The following is a 21,365-nucleotide window of genomic DNA, read 5'->3' on the forward strand; positions in this document are numbered from 1 at the left end:
TAGACTGGAGACAGCATGTCAAAGCCAATAGGCAGAATACAGAATGTAATGACTAATGCAATGTCAAAGCCCATAGGCGGCTAAACTGAATACAGAAAGTAATGGCTAATGCAATGTCAAAGCCCATAGGCGGCTAAACTGAACAAAACATACAATGTGAACATTGAGCAACTAATATGCGCAGTGGTGAAACACAAAGTCATTGGTCAAAACAAAACTTATCAAATGGCAGTACAATCACTTTACCAAACTTTATGCTCCACCTAGCAATCTCTTAATTTATGACTTTTGGATAAGCTATTGGATTGGGCTCAAGATAATCAGGTGTTATCTCCACTCCTGGCGGGCTTCCTCCCAAAAATTAGTACAGTGGACCAGGTTTTCAGGCTGATGCTTTTATACTGGAAATGTGTAGTCCTTGCTAAGCAAAATCTATATGTTGTCTTTGTGGACCTTCGGTCTGCTTTTGATATGGTCCCCAGAGAAAAGTTATGGGATGTCCTGCATAGAATGGGCACTCCTGCCAATATAATTCACTTACTACAATGGCTACATGAGGACACATATGCCCAGGTGAGATGGGGTAACCAGGGAGAATTAACAGATCATATTCCCATTTTGCTGGGGGTTCGCCAAGGATGTGTCTTGGCACCTACTCTATTCATAAATGAGATGGTACAAGCTGTGTCTCTGTCAAAACGATGCCCTGTCCCTGAATGCACAAAAAAATCCTATTCTACTTTTTGCAGATGACTCCTTCCTCATCTCTAAGACCCCAGTGGGTCTTCAGATTCTTATTGACCGGTTTAAAACATTCTGTGCAGATTATGGATTGGAACTAAATGCTAGCAAAACAAAACTAATGGTGTTTAGTTCTGGACCAGCAAGGAGATGTACCAACATTTTTGATGGGGGGCCCCCTTGAGCAAGGTCAGTTCAATAGACTATTTGGGAGTGAGGATCTCGACCAACTTACATTGGGAGGATCAGATTAGCAAAAGTGTGTCACTTCTTCAACATAGGTCAGGCACTATCTTGCGCTTTTATCAAAATACTGCCACGAAAGCGGTCTCCCCGGCTAGTCAGATCTATTTGGCAAAAGCGCAGGTGCTGTTGCCTATGGTGCTGAGGTGCGGGGATTTTGTAATACTAATAAATTGTCTGTGGGCGAAAATTGCTTTGCTAGAGCAATACTTGCGTGCCCACATAGTACACCCTTGATAGCGGTTTTCTTGGACCTTGGGTTTAACCCCATTTCTGATCTGATAGCTCTGATATCCCTACTCTTCTGGGTAAGGATCTGGACTACTCCAGAGCTTGCCATCTACAGGGACTCCCTTCTTGACATCCTAAAAAGACCTAATGCAATCTCTATCCCATGGCTTAGGCATGTGTCAAAATGGTTTTGCATTCTGGGACTTGAGTTATTGGAACAACCCACAGAATTTAGGAAAGGCCTAGAAACAATTTCTGAAATCTGTCTACTGGTCCTGTCTAAGAAATAATTACTTCTTTGTATATCACATAGTCAATTGACTAATCAATTTCTTAATTTTAAGTGGTATCCTCAGTTTGAATCTTATTTAGATCTTATTCCTGATTCATTGGGCAAGAGGCTCTATGCCTGTTTTCGTTTCGGATGCATACCGTTATTGTATTTAACCGGCAGCTGGAGATCATCATCAACATCCGATTTATGTCCTGGCTGTAATGACGCTCTCAAATCTGTTAAAATGTTATGTTTTTTTGCCCAGTGTATGCCCTTCCCTGGCATAAGTGGATTTGTTCAGTTTGCCAGAAATTGGGCTTAAGACATTGTGGTATTGCTTTAAGGACCTTGAAGAGTGACACTTCGACTCCTATAATCTATGCAGTTAGAAAGTTCCTTGTGGCTGTATGGCACATACGCACCCGTCTTTTAAATATTTAGAAATCTGTAAATATGTATATTATAGGATAAGAAATAAAAGGTTTTATCTTACTGTAAATGTTCACCCATGATTTTATTTCCTTCTTAATATTTTAAACTCTTGGATTAATGTGCTTTTCTTTATTGCTTTGATGGTTATTTATGACTGAATAAAGCATGTGTGATGAGATATATATATATATATATATATATATATATATATATATATATATATTTTTTTTTTTTAAACCCAAGCACTTTGTTATAAAGTAAGCACGCTTTCAAGCATAAATACTTTAGTTGAAAAAATCTACACACTGCAATTTCATAGTTCTTCTTTGTTAACCTTTGGAGGAAAACAACGTTCAGCAAACACATGGTTAGCAACGACTTACATGGCCAATTTCAAAGTTAAGGTAAGTACTGAGCACTGATCAGAACAAGGACTGTGGCTTGAGATCCAAGGTGCAACAGCAGTTAATGAACATCACTTGGGATGACGAGCATCAGTTGATTTCCCCCAGGTAGACCAGATGTTAGAAAAATTAAAAAGGACACGGATAACCCCAAGCCTGTGTGTGCTCTACAGTCTCCCTGTCGCCGAACTTGCTTTGTAAGGCAGTTGACCAAGATTGGTACTAAATCAGCTGGCTCAGACCAGAGACTCTGGTGCCAACAGCACTAATAGGACCCCCAGTAACACAATACCATCCAAAGGGATCCTATACAGGAAACAGAGAGAAAAGGGAGAGGTGGTTCAGCAAGGAGTGCCTCCACCAGCAAGAACGGAAGGCTGAGGAACTTCTGTCCTCAGGGGAATGCCACCACCTAAGATCGGTGGTCCCTCGCTATTGTGCAAAAAGGGTACTGCCTCGAATTCCACACAATCCCCCCTACTGTGCCACCCTGGTGCCACATCATGGCACAGACTATCTATACCCTCTAGAGGAAGAGGTTCAAGTGCTCCTCACAAATTGTGCCACCTGCATACCAACGAGGGACAGAGTTGAACTTCCTGATCCTCAACAAGGTGGGCTCAGTCTGGCTTATCCTTGACCTTCAAATGTTGGAACAGGTTCATCCTCTCGTAACACTTTCATTAGGTCATCCTGCTGCTCCGCCATGAAGATTTTGTCGGCGCTGGATCTGAAAGCTTGATACTTTCTCATCCTGATCTATCCAGCACATTGCCAGTACCTTCCATTGCGGTAAGTGGACGAAACTACAAGTTCAAGGTGTTTCTTTCTGATTTACTACGACTCCGAGGGTGTTTACTAAGTGCTTAGTTGTAGTGGCACAGAAACACCATACAGGTCTTTCCATAATAAGATGATTGGCTGAGGCCGGCTGTCATGTCTGTCTGCTTGCTAATGTCCGCTCCCTTAGCAAGCACGCTTATGAAATTGATAATCTCCTTGAGGACCAAAGTATTAATATTATGTTTCTAATGGAAACGTAACTTAAAAGTTTACCTGGGACCTGTGCTGGACATTGCCATCCCCATGGCTATGCTATTAATAAAGTTTATTTAATCTTCTCGAAGTGGCAGAGGAGTTGCAGTGATGCATAAAAAGATTCTTGTGGTATCTTCTTAGAGTACATAGCGACTAGTAGAGGCAGAGACAGTTGGTAATATTCTTACCAATATGGTAAAGATTACTGTAAGATTTAAATTAATTTATAACCCCCCAGGATCGACTAAGTTATTTAACTTCATTTTAGGAGGAAATCTTTTCTGACTTTCTGAACATCAATAACATTTTGATATCCACTTAAATATTTTCTCTAACCTTGAGACTACAGACCTTTTAGGCTTGTTTTTTACTTTTTATCTGATTCAATACGTCTTATGCCTTACCCACTTGGCAGGGCGTACGCTTGATCACACCTTTGCCAAACAGACTCTTATTAATACCACAGTTTCCTGGACTTTCTGTGGACTGATCACACGGCAATAACCTTTAATATACCTGGTGATGTATCGCAATCTAAGCTCTCTCCAATTATGATAAACTTTGAGGATCACTTTTTGTCTATCTTAGACTTAAAGATACTTTGAAACTTTCTCAACCAACGCTATCTCAGGAAGTTCCATCACCAACTGACCTTTTGAATAAATGGGCCTCTGATGCACTTGAAACTCTGCCCAAGAAATCTGGTAAATCCTTCTACTCTATTATCTCTGCACCGTAGTATATACACAAAGCTAGAGAGGAGTTGGAGGCTAGTGTATAGTTCTGAGGCTAACGGGGAGTACAAAATAGAACTAAACTACAACTGTAATTAATTAGTCTGCACAGCTTAAACTAATTTCTTGCAGATTCTTATTCTCACAGCATCCAATCAAACCAAGGAATTTATTGGTGTCATTAATGCTCTGACCAGGTGTAGCATGTAGTCTTAAAACTTCACCCATCCAACATCTGTGCTCAGACCTGGCAGCTGTTTTTTCAGGATAAGGATTTGCTTATTCTTTCTTCCTCTTACCAGCTGTCCCTCCTTTGCTTTACTCTAACTTCTGGCGTGGCCCCCTAACTGATTATTTCACTTTGATCCTGTTTCTTGTGAGACTGTTAATACTAAACTCTACTAAAGTCTCCTTTGGATCCCGTACCAGCTAAGATCTTCATTGAAGTGGACAGTCCTTTAAATACAGTCATCTGCAACTAGTCTCTGATCTCTGGCATGGTGTGTTCATTTTGCAAAATAACACTTGTTTTTCCTTTGATGAAGAAGCCCACTTTGGATATGAGAACTGTTTCTAACTATTGCCTGATTTCCCTTCTTCTAGCAATGACGAAAAATTATGAAAGCTGGGTCAACTTACAACTCTCATAGCATATTATTGTTATGACTAGTCTTCTTAACTCCTTCCAATCTGGATTTAGATCAGTGGCCTCCAACCTTTTCATTAATATGACCTACTTATGTTAAAGGAAAATCATTCCACGCACCTAATATTATTTGTGTTGCACACACCAGGCAAGATTACAGTAATGGCCACCATATGCAGGCTTAACAGCCATGATCACTTAAGTGCAGGATTGCCAGCATTAATGTACAATCAACTTTGTGAATTTGGAATGCCTCTACAAGAAGAATACATAGCAGCCACAGCTACAATGCCCCTGGCACCAAGGTAATATTAGTAGTAAGTCTCCTAGTGCTTCCTAATTTATCATCTAGATATCTGCTTTAAATATCTGTTTGGGAAATTTATGAGTTATGAAATGCAATCATTTTCATTCCTGACGCACACTTTTCAATTTATAAATTACATTTGACCAAGCAAAAGCCTTTAATTTAGTTACCTGGATTGCACACAGGAGAGCTACTCACAGGTAGAGAGCTACCAGTAGCTCACAAGCTACTTGTGTTAGAAGCCTGATTTTGACCATCCATGAGTATGAAAGCAGTGTTGATCGCTGCCTGCAACATCTGCCTGATCATGGACAAGGAAAGGGCTCTGCTGCCCTCATCCTTCTAGATCTGTCCACGGCTTTGACACTGTCTCCCATGACATCTTTTTGGATAGACTCTACCATGCCAGACTGTAGGGAGCAGATTCTGAGTCGTTCCACTGTTTTTGGAGTTCTTGATCACAGGGCTGTGTCATTCAACTCTTTCCTTTCCCTCTATGACTCAAAGCTGTGGTGTACCACCGGGCTCAACCCTCGGGCCCACTTTATTAAACCTGTACGTGGCTCTCCTTGCTGTGCTAATTCTGTCCTTTGGCTTTCTTGTATCCTATCGTCAAGGTGGCTTTACTCTCTCGGGCCTTGCCCTGTACGTGCTACTCCAGTTCACAATTTGGCTGTCATTGTTTATGCTAACCTGACATTTGCTAACCTTATTCTGAAGATCCTAAAAAGTATTCTCTTTTGGATTCCCACTGCTTTGAAGCAATAGGTAGTCCAGGCACTGGTTCTAAGCACATTGGTTTATTGTAACACTATATATGTGGGTCTTGCATGCTACCTAGCACACAGGTTACAGATCATCCAAATGGGTGTAGCACAGTTTCTCTTCTCCATCACTAAACATTCTTGCATCTTGATGCATATTAAAACTTTGCTTTGGCTTCTCATTCAACGAAGGTGCATTTTCAAATGGTTCTGCTTTTATCCCAATGCATTTCACTCAACTGCACCGAAGAACTAGATCTCTGCTTTATTTTTGATACATTACCTTCCAGAGCTCTTCATTACTCTACTGCTTTCCTAGATTTGGTTCTGAGGTTCAGCAGATAGGTGGGCGTGCTTTCCCTGTAATCATGACTAAGGCCTGGAATGCTCTTCCATTCACCATCCGCTCTGAACCCCATTTCCTTAAATTCCATAAAATGCTAAAAATACATCGGTGTCAGTAGCCTATGTCTCATAGAAATTTTCTTCCCTTACAGTCTTAGCGCCAGGACATCATCAGGTAATCTCGTTCTTTACATATTAAATGACATAACATAACTTGACATCAAGAGCAGCACAAATGTAATTTCCTAGCACACACTCAAAGCACAGTCTAAGTTTTCCCAATAGTAGAACCACAACAGGACAAGCTCTCCTGGCTGCATTATAAAAATGATGAGTGGGAAAGCATGACCCTAACATCACATCTGGCCAAATGTTAGGCAGCCGTGGGCGAATGGGCGCTGGGCCTTCCGCCGTATGTAGGAGGTTGGCATACTTGTGTGTGGTAAAAAGCAAACAAAGTAACATTATAGTTGGGTATGGTAATAATCTCTTACTTCACATTTAAAAAAAAACAAAAAAAAAAAACCCTTAGAAGTTCACAGAAATATCCAAAGATTAAAGTGCTGCTATAGTTAGGTGAAAATGTCAGTTAAAACATAACATTTTAAATTGAAAAACTGAAACTCACAAGTTCTAGTTAACTCAGGAAACTTTAACTCTCACCCTCGCTATGCGCTGCTTATGACCTCACATATTATAACATTCATGACATGGTGTGACATCACTGATCACATCAGTGGTGACAGCTGAAGTTAAATCATTGATGATACTGCATGGCGGAGGTGTGAATTCTAGGTTATTGAGTTCACTATAACTGTATTTTTTTTTTTTTTTTAGTTTAAAATGCTGTGTTTAATCTGTCACTTTGACCTTAATTTTTTTTTTTTAGGCAAATTTGTGTGTGTTTGTGTGTATATGTGTGTGTGTGTGTATGTGTGTGTGTATATATATATATATATATATATAATGGAGAGAGATAAGAGTATCAGACAATCAAAGCTTTATTTCAGTGTGAAGGTGTGCATTGTAAAGTCATCCGTGATATTGCAACTCGACGTTAAGGTCAGCGCGTTGTAATGCCCGCGGGGTAAAGGAATGCTGCGTAAAGGCCTCTGTTTCAATGTGTTGTATGCCAGATTACACATGTACCCCCTTACAAGAGTTCCTCTTGAGACAGTTTGATCAGGCGGAAGGGCATTGGGGAAATTGATCTAGTATTGGTAACAAATATGTCTCAGCAGTCTCTGAACTGGAGGAACTGCAGCAACCTGTTGCTTGGCAGTCCCTCTCTAGACTCCTTCTGCAGGTGACCACACTGATGTGTCTCTTGTGGAGTGGGGGAGCTCACCTCCAGGAGATGACTGTTAATGGCACCTGGACCTCTCAGCACCAGGAGCGCCACTTAAACTAATTGGAGCTGCTCCCCATTAGCCTTGCACTCAAAGCATTCCTCAAGCGCATTCAGGCAAGATGGTACTGATAAAAATGAACAACATGACAGCCATGTACTACATTCAGAAGCAGGGTGGCACCCACTCCCCCCAGTTCTGCAGTCTGGAAATTTGACACTGGGAAATCTGCAACAACATGCACCTTTTGGAGGAGCATTTGCTAGGAGTATAGAACAACTCAGCAGGACTAAACAACAAGTCTATGAGTGGTAAGCTCCACCCCCCAAGTCCTTCACAGGTAATTCAGCAGTGGGGAGTATTCACAAAGATCCGTTCGCCAATCTCATACGCAAAATGCCAAATCATAGCCTCTAGGTAGTCATAACCGCATTATGGATGATCTAGTTAGTGATTTTTGCCTATGCTTTTCTGTCTCTCCCCCATCATCCCTTACATGGTGAGGAAGATGATGCAAGTGTCCATGATCCTCATTCTAATGGCTCCAACCTGAGCAAGACCGCTCAGTACTGAACCAGGTCCACAAAAAGCACCTGATTGGGTAGACCCTCTTGATCGCAGCTAGCTCAGACACCCTGAATCTGGAACCTGGCTTTTTTTCAAACAGGCTACCTCAAACTTCCATAGGAATGCAAGGGTATCCTGTTGGAGGCATGTAAGCCTACCACGGATCCCAGTTACGCAGTCAAGAGGAAAAAAGATACATGCACAAATGTCTCTCAAATCAGTTAGAACTCTTTAAGGTTTCTGTGCTGGTGATTGTCTGCTACCTTTTGCACATATTTGAGTCAGACCTTGCCTACCTCTTGTATGCCTTCATTTAACCATACTTGCAGCATACTTAGAAAATAGACAACTTTCTTCTCTGTTTAGGGCTGTAGTCATCATGGCCTTCTTGTAGGGCCGTAAGAGAGTAATACCTTCAAGGACTCTCCCTGTACCTGTTTGTAACTTGAATGTGGTCCTCTAATCACTAATGGGCCTTCTTTTTGAGCTTATAACACTCCTGTGACCTAAAATTGTTGTCTTGGAAAGTGGCATGCCTAATTACAGTTACCTCCCTCAGATGCATCAATGAACTTCAAACCGTTGCAGTACAAGAACCACTCTATCAAGTGCACAGGGATAGGGTAGTTCCCTATACCAACTCTAGATTTCTGCCAAAAGTAGTCACCTTTTCACATGAACAAGACCATTGGGCTGCCCTTTTTTCTCAGAGTCCATGGCGAAAAGAGCCCTACACTCTCTAGATGTTAAAAGGGTACTCATGTATTATATTGGTAAAGCTAAGCCTTTTAGGAAATCCAGTCAGTTTTTGTAGCAGTCACCAAACCTCAGAGGGGCCATGCATTCTCTAGAACTAAATTTGCAATACAGATAGTTAAATTTTACAGATCTGCTACGCTAAAGCCAAGCAAATGCTCCCTGTGCCCCTAGAGACCCCTCCACACGTAAGAAGACTGGGCACCCTAGCCTTGCTGTGTAATATTGCTTTAGTGGATGTCTGTAATGCTACTATTCTGTCAACACAACACACCTTTCCCAAGCATTATGTAGAGTATATCAACTGGCATTAATTGGCCAAGCTATATGAAGGATACCCTTTGAACATCTGCACTGTGATCGCTGGAAAGGGACAACAGATCTTGTGACATTGGCATCTTTGAAGAAAAACAATTTGCTAACTGTCCATGCCCAATACAAGATGGTAGTAGTATGCAAAGGGTGTGAATCTCTAGCATGACACGCTGTAAATAGATGGTTTCAGGATAAGTAACCTTTTCCAAGAATATGATCTATTTATCTCATGAAAAGGTGTCACCAGGATGCACCTAAGATATTAGCATGTTAGGGTACCCCTATCTGATGGATGGTTTTTTTTTTTTTTTTTTTTTTTTTAAATGTGTTTTGTTCCCTCCCACTGAGACACAAACTCCTATCGTTTGGGGATGTTTGAAAGAGGTTTGCTGGTGCCTGATCTCTTCTGTGCAAGGGTCAACCCCTGAACGAGGTTATCTCTGTGCTCAATCCCAGGCTGTCTCGTTAATAATGCATGCAATGTTAAACACACATAGAAAATGGACCTGGCTAGGTCCCTAGCTCCAGGTCCTTCCAGTCTTCAAACTGTGGGTCTAAGGGCAGCTGTTACTATTACTGTACTTACCTAGCAGTGGTCATGTGCTTGATCCATATTTTATTTGTAGAAGGTGAGGCAAGGAGGTGAGAGAGGGTGGGGTCCCCTAACCACCGTCCCATCACCCATTGATTCTACTTATAGAGCAGGTCAACTGGGAGATGGATATTGCAAGGGGAGGACTAGGCTTGATCCTGGAATCTTTCAATCCCAGCTCACTGGTCATTTCATTCAACTCCTTTTGCCACAAAACAAATTTGTTTGAGGATTAGTTGGGTATTTTTTTCTTAAGCGAAGAACACATGCAGACAAGGTCTGGCTGTTTAGTGGGACACAGAACTGTGTCTGTGCCTCAGCACAGAGCTAGAGGCTTATTGGATTTTTATCATGGCCTTAGAGAAATCCAAACTCTAACTATTTTTTGTGACTCGGATTGAAAATGTTGTGCCCCAGCATGGAACCAGATATTGTTTGTATTTTTTCATACCTTAAAAAAAATCCAAACACCATCTAGCTCATTGCTGGGATATAGACGTACAGATCCTTCGTCCCACAATGTTACTCTCTCCATGAGAAGCATTGCGAAATGAAGGATTCATACATCAATGCCCCTAAAACAGAGCCAACTGCTTTTTACGGGCGAGCGCAAAGCGCTCCGTTCTGTGTTATCTCTCTCTTTGGGCTTCAAACCACGCCCATGTCATGTTAGTGTCTTTCATTGGTTTGTGGGCTTGCCTTTTAAAATCTGCTTGCTTTCATTAGTGGAAGGCATGCATTAGTCATGCCTTTTCTGGTGGTTAGCCCTCCTCAAGTGCATCGACCAAGTACTGAAAACATAAACGAGGCTCGCTGTTTTCCGTCCGGTTTGTGGACTAAGTTTTCTCTTTTTTCGCAGCGGGATCACGCTTGGCAGAAGTTGAGCACTTTGCATGACATCGACCCTGTTACATGGTTAATAGCACTTTTGCTGGTTACGTAGATAATTGCACTTTTGCCGATAGGTTTCACTACGAGTGAACTTTTATTTCTGTTTGTGTGTCTGCTTTGCACTGATGGCGGCTCGCTTATGTGAAACTTTACTTTTCAGTTTATATGGCAAGAAAAGTCCAGTTAGTTATGTGAAACTGTTTTATGTTCATTTTCAATTTATGTGGCAAGAAAAGTCCGGTTAGGAGTTTACAATGCTAATTGCTCGAGCTCAAGCAAATGCGAGAACGGTTGCATTGCAAATGCTTATTGTATTTTAAAATCTGGCTTCTTTCTGAGGCACAGACAAACATCTGCCATCCCCTTCCTACTATTTTATTTCTTCTCCCTTGCTCTCTGATCTCTCTCTCGCCCTCTTTGTCTCTTGTCAGAGCTCTCCCTTGTTATGCCTCTGATCATCTTGCCCACCTGCACTTATTTTCCACCATCTGTGGCTCCTGCTTGTGGTGCACAACTGGAAAACCAGTGCGCTGCTGAAGAAAAACAGTGATCAGTACAGTAACAAATTGATGCCCAAAACAGGGAGACAGAGCCTGATGGACAGAGAGTGGAAGCAGCAGCAAAAGTAGCACAGCTGGAATCTGTTAGACATCTAGTTGCAGATTCCTTAACTTAGAATTTTCCCCAGGCGTCTAGTGTGGATTCTGAGGTTTTTCTTGAGCAGTACACCTGTGTGCCATTTGGTAGCGTCGATCGGCTTCTCATCTGTCGTTGGCAGTCTGCATGCCGAATATGACGTCACGGGTCCTATATATGCACCACCGCGGGCGCTAATGTCAGTTCTTTTCTTTCCACCCCAGCCATCGCCAAACCGAAGAGAGCTTCCCCTCAGTATTTTTGACTGGCCTTTATTCGACTTTTTGTCTAAGTTTTTTCAAGTTGGTTAACTTCTGGTGCATCGAGAATGTCATCTAAGAAGACTGGGTTCAAGCCCTGTGGATCCTGTCATTGGGCGATAGCTGTGATGGATCCGCACCTTGTGTGCCATTGGTGTTTGGAGTCCAACCACAACCTGGAGTGGTGCTCCAAGTGTCCGGCAGTGCATCTGAAGGCTTTGAGGGAGTAGCCCCTGAAGCTAATTGTGGTCTGACGCTGGACTCTGCGGAAGTCGAGAGGAAGGTCTCGGGGGCAGTTGCAGAGTCCTCCATCGTCATCCCTCTCCAAGTCCTCGGGCTGATTGGGTAATTTGAGGCACAAGAAGTTGTCGAAAGCGAAACGTTCTTTGACTTCATCTCGTCCATCGGCTGACGAGACGACGGAGGGGGGAATGTTGTCCTTGGAGGCCTCAGTCTGCAGAGCCTATGTCTGGACTGAATTAACGCCCCCAGAGTTTCCGGGACCCGAATTGACCCCTGCCCAGTTCAGAGTTTTGAGCCCATGCTCCTCATTTTTGTGCAGTCCACACAGTAGGAGTGCCTGTGGGCCCCGCATAGTCAAAAACTGACCCCTTCGGGTTCCACACCGGCAGCTTCGGCTCCTAGGGGCACTCATGGATCTATGCTTGGATCCAGGATGGCATTGTTCATACCATCTCAACCTTCCCTGACGCCGATCCTGACTTCCATGCTCCCAGCACCCCTTGTACTCCTGATTGATGACCCTGACACGGAGCCGAGTGGTTGTTGTACAGTGCTGATTCCGGCGCCTGCTGAAACTGTGCCTCCTATGTTAGATCTTGAGCCCCTTTACTATGGGCTAGGTTATGATGAGGAATTGGAGAGGTCGTTGGATCCTTTGAAATACCAGCACGAAGACCCTATGTTCTGGCGTATGGACTAGGGTGAAGCCAGTGGCCTGGATACCTCCTCAGATACCGGCATGCTTTCTCCCCCTACCATGGCTACAGAGGAGGGAGCATCCTATTGTATTGACAGTGGCCCTTAAGTGCCGTACCTGGTTGAGAACACCTGGCTTTTCAGGGAATGTACAGGTCAATCTTATAGACATGCCTTTTGATGGCACTCATCTCTTCAGAGAGAAAGACTCCGTGCTCGAAGGCTTCAAGGATTCTCGTGCTATGGCCTGGTCCTTGGGCCTCGTGGTGGCCTCTCGTCCCCGTCGGACTACTTTTCACCCCTTTCATGGCTACGGAAGGGGAACCCATCCAAATCCGTTCCGATTCAGTCACCATGCTGTGCATGCTGCCCAGCCTGTGCTTGGCCGAGGATGTGGTATCCACCAACCTTGTGGATCAGGGAGCAAGCTATCTGGCCAGTCCGCCGTCGATCAGATGGAGGATCACTTGTCACTTCTCCGAGAGAAAGTTAGGGCTCTCTTGGCCAAGGGAACCAGAGAGGGTCCCAGTGCAAGTAGTAAGTCATGGTTGCTATTCCCGCTACTTCTTGGCCTTAAAAGGAGACAGTCTTCCGCCCTATCCCAGACCTTCTGTCCCTCAATCTCTTCCTCAAGAAGGAGAAGTTTAAAGTGCTTACTGTGGCTCAGGTTTCATCTGCCCTGGACCCAGGAAACTGGATGGTAGTGTTGGACTTGCATGATTCCTATTTCCATATTCCTGTCCTACCTGCCCACAGACTTAACTTGTGGTTCACGGTAGGCCACGAGCACTTTCAGTTCCCCGTGCTCCCTTTTGGCTTTACCAGCACCCTTTGGGTGTTCATCAAGATAATGGTCGCATCTCATCTGCGCATATCCAGGGTTTTCCCCTATCGCAGCGACTGGCTGTTGAAGGCAGGTTCGCCTCAGGCTGTCACCTCCCACCTCCCAGACTACAACAAACCTTATGCGCTTGTTTGAGTTTACTATAAAAGTGGCAAAGTCACACCGGACTCCCTCTCAGATGCTTCCTTTCATTGGAGCTGTTCTGGACACAGTGCAGTTTTGGGCTTATCCTCACGAGTGGCAAGTCCAGGACATTCAAGCTATGATACTGATGTTTCAGCCTCCTGGATTGCGGTGAGAATGACTGAGGATACTGGGCCTCACCCTCAAGGTTCATTTGTCTGCAATCTCTGCTTTTTCAAGGTTCCCGGATCAACCTTCTTTGTTTACAACTCCTATTAGTAGGTTCTTAAAAGTCTTACTCACATGTTTTCCCCGTCCATTACGCCCCAGTGGGATTTGAATTTGTTTTTGAAATTTCTGATGTGCACTCCTTTTGAGCCTCTCACAGTTGTCCTCTCAGCCTTCTCACTTTGAAAACCACATTCCTTGTGGCCATTACATTGGCCTGTAATCTAAGCCACCCTACCTTTCCATCTATCCTGATAAACTGGTGCTTTGCACTAGGGCTTCCTTTTTGCCAATAGTGGTCATGCCTTTCATGTAGGGCAATCTAGAGACTCCACCCCCTAGACCCAAAAAGAGCATTGGCGTTCTACCTTGAGCATACAAAAGAGTTCCAGGTGGATGATCAACTCTTTGTCAGGTATATGGGTGCAAAGAAAGATCGGGCATTGCAGAAGTGAACCTTTTTTCCAATGCGTTGTATTCTATATTAAAATCTGCTACACACTGGCCAAGAAGCAACTACCGGAAGGTTTGCGTGCTCATTCTAAAAGAGCTACAGTTGCAACTACTGCATTAGCACGTGGCGTTTCAGTCCTTGACATCTACCAGGCGACAGCGTGGGCATCTCTGCAAACGTTTACCAGACACTACTGCCTGCACAGTCAGGTCCTTTGGGGACGGGTACTTTCCCCGTTCAGTCCTGTAAGACTTCCTAATATGATCTTAGTTCACAGACCCGCCTCTGGGGATGGTATTTCTTGGGTTTCTATTCAAAGGAAAAGAATTTGCAACTAGATGTCTCTATCAGATGGACAAGTTACTTACCTTCGGTAATGCCTTATCTAGTAAAGACAATAACTAGTTGCAGATTCCTGACCGACCCACACATCCTTCCCATTGTGTGAACTGATTTCTAGGGACAAGGACTATCCTTTCAGGTCCTTAGATTTGACGCACCAGTAGTAAGTTTGTTTATGGCTCTCTGCTTCTGATGTGGAAAGCCATGAAAACAAATGTCAGCACTCCGAGGTGGTGCCTACATAGGACCTGCCACATCATTTCCCACACTGACAGTGACAGACGTGGAACTAATCGACTCTACCTAACGGCGTGCAGGGGTACTGCTCAAGAAAAATCTCCAGATCCAGACCGACGCCTGGTGGAAATTCTAAGGTAAGGAATCTGCAGCTAGATATTGTCTCTACCAGATAAGGTGTTACCAAAGGTAAGTAACGTGTCCTTCTGATCTGTGCAGTACACACTGTTGCTTCTGCTTTCTGTTTACATTTTTTTCTTCAAAAAAAGTGTTCTGCTTAATGGTTGCGAAAGAAGGACATTCCTTCGAGGGGCACACCCATTTTGGTTCCTTGTACAAAGAGAAATGACTGCAAGATCACAGATTAAAGGAAACCGAACTTGTAACCCTGAGCTTTACTGCAGATTGAATAGCTTTCATATTTTCAGATTGAGTTCCTTTTGACACCCATATATTTGTCACATTCATCTTTTAACATTGGATCTCATGGCTATTCAAATATATGGGTTTTAAGACTCTAGTGTGCTGGAAATGACTGACCATTTCAGGACAGCACCCAGAATGGCTGTCACATGCATGGAACGGCAAAGCAAGTCCCTGTGTTTATAATAAGAACTTTGTTTCAATATTGGGAATTAGTAAACATTAAACATGGACGTTAAGGTTTACCACCGCCCATTCATTCCACAGTGAAATTCAACTTCTTTTTCTGAATTTTGTGCCCTATGATGTGCAAGTATACTGAACTGTTTGTGTTCCTCAACAGTTACAAGGCTGTGGTGCTAGCAGCAAATAACTTTGGTCGATTTTTCACTGGTCAGATCACAGCTGCTGGCAAGGTTCCTCCAGCTAAGGTATGTCTTGTTTGTGTGGAAAACATTGTGTCCCAGGGTGCTAAGGCTTCTAATGCTAAGCTTTCCTTCTACACCTTGCACATGTACACATTCACCCAAAACATATTTTTGTGAAAGTAGCTTTTTGCTCTGCGTAGGAGGAGCTTTTGGTTCGGCTTAAGTGTTTGCAGTTTAGAAAGGTGGTGGTTGGTGTATACCTTCCCCATTTAGACGGTGTGCCCCCCAGGCTCCCTGAGAACTTCTTTTTTTTTCTTTTCCAGTAACTGCCTCTTTTTCACCTTCCCCCTAGTACTAATACTTAGTGTCAAAACTGACTCCAGTATAGCTTTTTACTCCGCTCCTCCTATATAGCACTTTGGTCACGACAGAGTTTGTGTAACAGTCTCTTATTCAACTGCCAGGGGTAATCCCTCTTTCTTCATGCGAAAATCAACAACTGAACTGTTCACATATTCTTAGCTTTGCTTAGCATACTTCGATTGTCCCTAAAAGGACCACGTTGTCTGGCTTGCTTGCTGTCAGCAAAACATACAAAATCCTGTCCCAGTACATGCTCAGTATCCCCACCTGCTCCCTCCGAATATGAGAGTTGTGCCTCTTAGTGATAAATGCCTCTCCATGACCATTGTAATCTGATATAGCTGATTAAGGATATGTTTGACAAACTCTGTCCACTCCAGTCATCCTCAGGTGCTTTCAGCTTCTGGGTCCCTTCCTCGAGAATGCATTGTTTTTGTGTTCTACTGCAGGCTAAATCCTCCCTTGTTGCTTCTAAGTCCACCATTAAATCCCACCTTCTCAGTCTGAGAGAACTGCAGAGCTTACCTTCCTTGGCACTTAGTTCTGCCCCACTTGCCTTTCTTGCTCTTGTTCTTTGCCTTGCTTGTGTTTTTGCTCAAGTTGCTTCATTCTAAATTGAACAAATTAATATTGTGTAATAGCGAAGGAACTTGAACTGTGCTGTTTTGTTCAGTGGGGTTCAGAAATGGTCATATCTCTGTCATGTTTATGTTTGGAAAAGACCGATGCAGACATTCATACAGTGGTATCTGTAGATACTTAAATAAATTGTTAATAAAAGTTGTATTGCCTTAATGCACTTCCCTTGGTTATCATGCTTCTTAACGTGTGGGAGTACACGTTATGTTGCATGTAACAGGTTAAAACATTTCACTGAAATTCCTGTACATTGGCTATATGTTGAACACAGAAACCAAGCAAACATGTTAAAGATATAAAATGGTGTTTCGTGGTCATTGCCTGAGATTCCCAAGAGAAGGCCAGTGCTTAGTCCTTGGTTTTGAGTTGAACAATTGGTGTAGGGGCTGCAGACTCTTACTGACCAGCACATCCTTCAAGTTAGAGCGGACTGTCCGACCCAGACACGTATTCCCATGGCACTCTTCCAAGGACCCATATACTTGTTTTGAATTTTGGAAAATGGCCCCCGTTACTTTTTTGCTTCATGTTGACATGAATTGATGACGGACCCTTGCCATGATCATCTCTGCCAGAGTGTTGCATGTCCCAAGAGACCAGACACGACTGATCTACAAAGGATACAATCCAGACTTCGGAGAATAGAGTTGTTGTCAGAGTAAACATGAAACTGCAGTTGTTTTTGCTAGGCTGTAATGAAATGCAGAACTATGCAGTTCTCTGTTTCCAGTGTGTTTCGCATAACTCTAAAAATGAAACGACTTTAACGAGATATAGTGTTGTCGAAGCTGTTTGAACTAAAGTGGTCACATTGAAAAATTAATCTTGGACATTGTGTTCCCTGAAGGTTGCATATTACTATTTAACACATTTGAAATGGTTATCATATTATACATTTGAGCTGCGACCCTTCATGCAGTAGGTATTGATTCTGATGCAGAGACAAAATTGTAACTTTCAGTTGGACAAATAATATCTCACTAGTACAATATAAATTGTAAATCTTTGTCTCTCTTGTTTTTGTTATTTGTTGCTTAATAAATTGGAATACTGCTGTGTAAATAAGAGCTAGTCGATTTGTTTCTTTTTTCTCCTCAATAATAGGTTCTCATCATTGGTGGTGGAGTTGCTGGGTTAGCTGCAGCAGGAGCGGCTAGGTCTATGGGAGCAGTTGTGCGTGGTTTTGACACCAGGTAGGGGAGACTTTTTTTTTTTTTTTTTTTTAACACATGAAATGTAGCTGGTATTATAGATTGGGTTTCTAACTGCGTACATTTAGAGCTGCCTTGTATTACAGCCTTTTAGACTCTCTGTGCCTCTGAGAGATTTATTTTCTAGGGTGTCAGCAATACTACATGTGCCACTGGGCTGCAGTACTATGGCCTGCCTATCACAGCAATAAATCCTATTTTTTTTTTTTTTAAATGCAACATTAGAGCTGCTGCTTTGGAGCAGTTCAAGTCTCTTGGTGCTGAGCCATTGGAGGTGGACCTAAAAGAATCTGGAGAAGGACAAGGAGGGTACGCCAAGGAAATGACCAAGGAATTTATTGAAGCGGAGATGCAGCTCTTCGCTAAACAGTGCAGAGAAGTTGACATTATCGTCACAACGGCTCTCATTCCTGGTATGATTTGTAAAGCACCCTTATTTTTTCTTTCTTTTTTTTTTTTTAAACGTTCTTACTGACTTTTAGAGAAAAGGGAAATGACATTTTCAGACACGTCTGGACTTTAAATGATTGTGGTTATTTTTCTGAAACACTGTTCTCCATTGTGGGACCTAAAAAGTAGTAATCCTCCAACCAGTTGCATATGAGCTTCGGGTTCTATTATTGGACTTAGGCCCTCATTATGAACATTGGCGGCTGAGCCCGCCATGCCGGTGGTGGCGGTAATGACCGCCACCGGCATTTCGGTCTCAGCCTTCAAATTATGAAGGTTGTGGGGACTGCCACAGGCGGCCTTCCACCGCCGCCAGGCTACCACTGACAGGCAGCCTGACGATGGAGGAAATCATTATCCGACAGGGCAACGCTGCAAGCAGCGCTGCCCTCCAGATAATGATCCCTTTTCCTCCAGCCTTTCCCTGGCGGGTTCCCCCAGGGACAAGCTGGTGGAAGGGGTGCTCCGGGGCCCATGCACTTGGCATGGGCAGTGCAGGGGCCCCTGTGCAGTGCCCCGTCACGTAGGTCACTGCCCGATGGGTGCTGCTGCACCCACCGCACACCAACATTGGCAGTGGCTCCATTTGGAGCTGCTGTCAATGTTAAGGCCCTTTACCCTGCTGGGCCGGCAGCCGGAAACACTGTTTCCGCCCAGCGGCCCAGCAAGGAAAACATACGGCTGGCGGGGAGGTCGTTACGCTGGTGGTCTTCTGTTGACCGCCAGCGCTGATCTCGGTGTTTTTTTACCGCTGAGATCATAATGAGGGCCTTAGTCTTTTTTTCCAATTTAGACCTGTGTGTGGGGAAAAATATTTTGTGATGTGAGTAAAAACTTGGCGTGTAGGGTTAAGATGTAGTTAGCACTGTTGCCTATAAGTGTTAGGGTGTGGATACCTAATAAAGTTTCTTGCTGAAGAGGGCAGTCATATAGCTAGTCACTGGTTACTGAGGACATTTTACTGTTTTCATCATAGGAAGTCTGGGATGTGAAGATGTCGTGGCTCTCACCACCACTGTGGGAAATACGAGGTGGTTCCCCGATGGCAGCCAGGTTAAGGGGTTTGGATGCTGAAAACATGGAAAGAGTGCCAAAAGATGCTGAAAGCTTAATTTATGGACACTTACCTACAGAGGATCAGAGTCAGGGGGAGTGTTGATGTTGGCAGCAGTGGCAGGCCCATTCATTGGTGGCTTTGGTGGGGGAATCCTAGCTGTTAGCAAAAGGTGAGTGGTGTTAGAAATGGGGTGTCTAGTTGGCAGTCAGTTTACACCCTGTCCATGTAGGGACCCTCACTCTAGTCAGAGTAAGGGAATCACACAACTAAGATAAACCCCAGCTCCCCCCCCATGGTAGCTTGACACAAGCATTCAGGCTTATCTCAGAGGCAATGTGTAAAGTATTTGTACACACACAGTAACAGTAAAAACACCACAAAAGTACTCAACGCCAGTTAAGAAAGATGGTCAATATTTATCTGAGTAAAACAAGACTAAAAATACAACTTACACAAATAAAGCTATCACTTTTTAAAAGTTAAGAGTATTAATCCTGAGAAATAAGTGGTTGTCACCTTATAACTCAGAGTACGGTGGATGCGCCAAAAACAAAGATGATGCAGGCCGCAAAGGAGGCAATGCATCGGAAAAGCAAACAATGCATTCTTTATTTTCATGAACGACAGGCGATGCATGAAATCTCCCCACCCTGCTGGCGATGCATGGATTCTTTCCCTGCTGGAGTAGAATTGTCGATTACTGGCTGCGGAGCAGCGTCAACGAAGAAAAATGACGCCCACGGATGAGGCGTGGAAAATCCAGACGCACAGCAACAATGGATCTGCGCTGATGCAGGCAATGTGTCGATTTTTCAGCTGTGGTGCAGGCACTGCATCGATTTTTCTTCCACAACGGCCTCTGTGCGTTAATTTTCACTCCAGTTACAAGCCTCCACTTCTAAGGGCCCAGGGACTGGATTTTACACTGCTTAGTCAGGACTCTCAATAGAAGAGCCCAGGCACAAGCAGATAGTCTTTGATGTCCCTAAGACTTCACAACAGGAGGCAAGCTCAGTTCAAGCCCATGGAAACTTTAGAAAGCAGGATGTAGAAAGCACAGTCCAGTCCTTTCACTCCCAGGACAGAAACAGCAGGTCAGCACAGCGAAGCAACCGGCAGTGTGGCAGTTCCTCCTACAGCATCCAGCTCTTCTCCCTGGCAGAATGTCCTCAGTCTGGAAGTGTTCTAAATTTGTGGGGTCAGTAGTCCAATACTCATTTCTGCCTTTGAAGTAGGCCAACTTCAGAGGAAAGTCTTTGTAGTGCACAAGATGCGCCTCTCCCTGTCCTGGCTCCAACCACAGTCTAGGGGGTTGGAACCTGCATTGTGTGAGGACAGGCACAGCCCTAATCAAGTGCAAGTGTCCGCTCCTCCCACCACTCTGGCCCAGGAAGACCCATCAGGATAAGCAGGATACACCTCCGCTCCCTTTGTGTCACTGTCTAGAGTGAATTCACAAACAGCCCAACTGTCAGTCTGACCCAGACGTGTATTCGCAGCTCCTCCCAACACTCTATCCCAGGAAAACCCATAAGGATAGGCAGGGCACACCCCAGCTCCCTTTGTGTGACTGTCTCGAGTGAATTCACAAACAGCCCAACTATCATCCTGACCCAGATGTGTATTCCACAGACAGGCAGAGGCACAGAATGGTTAAGCGAGAAAATGCCCACTTTCTAAAAGTGGTATTTTCAAACTTACAATCTAAAAGCCAGTGTTACCAAAAGATATATTTTTAAATTGTGATTTCAGAGACCTCCAAACTCCATATCTCGATCTGCTCTCAACGGGAAATTACACTTAAAAGATATTTCAAGGCAATCCCCAAGTTAACCTATGGGAGAGATGGGCCTTACAACAATGCAAACTGATGAAACACATCAGTACATGTCCTACCTTTTAAATACACTGCACTCTGCCCATGGGCTGCCTTGGGCCTTAGTGGTGACTTACATGTAGTAAAAGGGGAGGTTTGGGCCAGGTAAGTGGCTGCACTTGCCAAGTCGAACTGGCAGCTTAAAACTGCCCACACAGACTGTAGTGGGAGTCCTGAGACATGTTTACGGTGCTACTCATGTGGGTGGCACAATCAGTGCTGCAGGCCCACTAATAGCATTTGATTTACTGGCCCTGGGCACCTCTAGGGCACTTTACTAGGGACT

The 21,365-nt window shown here is 43.9% G+C and overlaps 1 protein-coding gene across 2 annotated transcripts in view; it reads left to right on the forward strand.

Moving 5' to 3' along the window:
* NNT (nicotinamide nucleotide transhydrogenase) overlaps positions 1–21,365 on the forward strand; it is a 293,073-nt gene that overhangs the window by 61,710 nt on the left and 209,998 nt on the right. For both annotated transcript variants that reach the window (XM_069221538.1, XM_069221543.1), the window contains exons 5-7: positions 15,459–15,546; positions 17,590–17,678; positions 17,922–18,109. In XM_069221538.1, the coding sequence (XP_069077639.1) occupies positions 15,459–15,546; positions 17,590–17,678; positions 17,922–18,109 (365 nt within the window). The remainder of the gene's footprint in view (positions 1–15,458; positions 15,547–17,589; positions 17,679–17,921; positions 18,110–21,365) is intronic.

The sequence above is a fragment of the Pleurodeles waltl genome, chromosome 1_1 (assembly GCF_031143425.1).
Source record: "Pleurodeles waltl isolate 20211129_DDA chromosome 1_1, aPleWal1.hap1.20221129, whole genome shotgun sequence".
Taxonomy (NCBI): Eukaryota; Metazoa; Chordata; class Amphibia; order Caudata; family Salamandridae; genus Pleurodeles; species Pleurodeles waltl.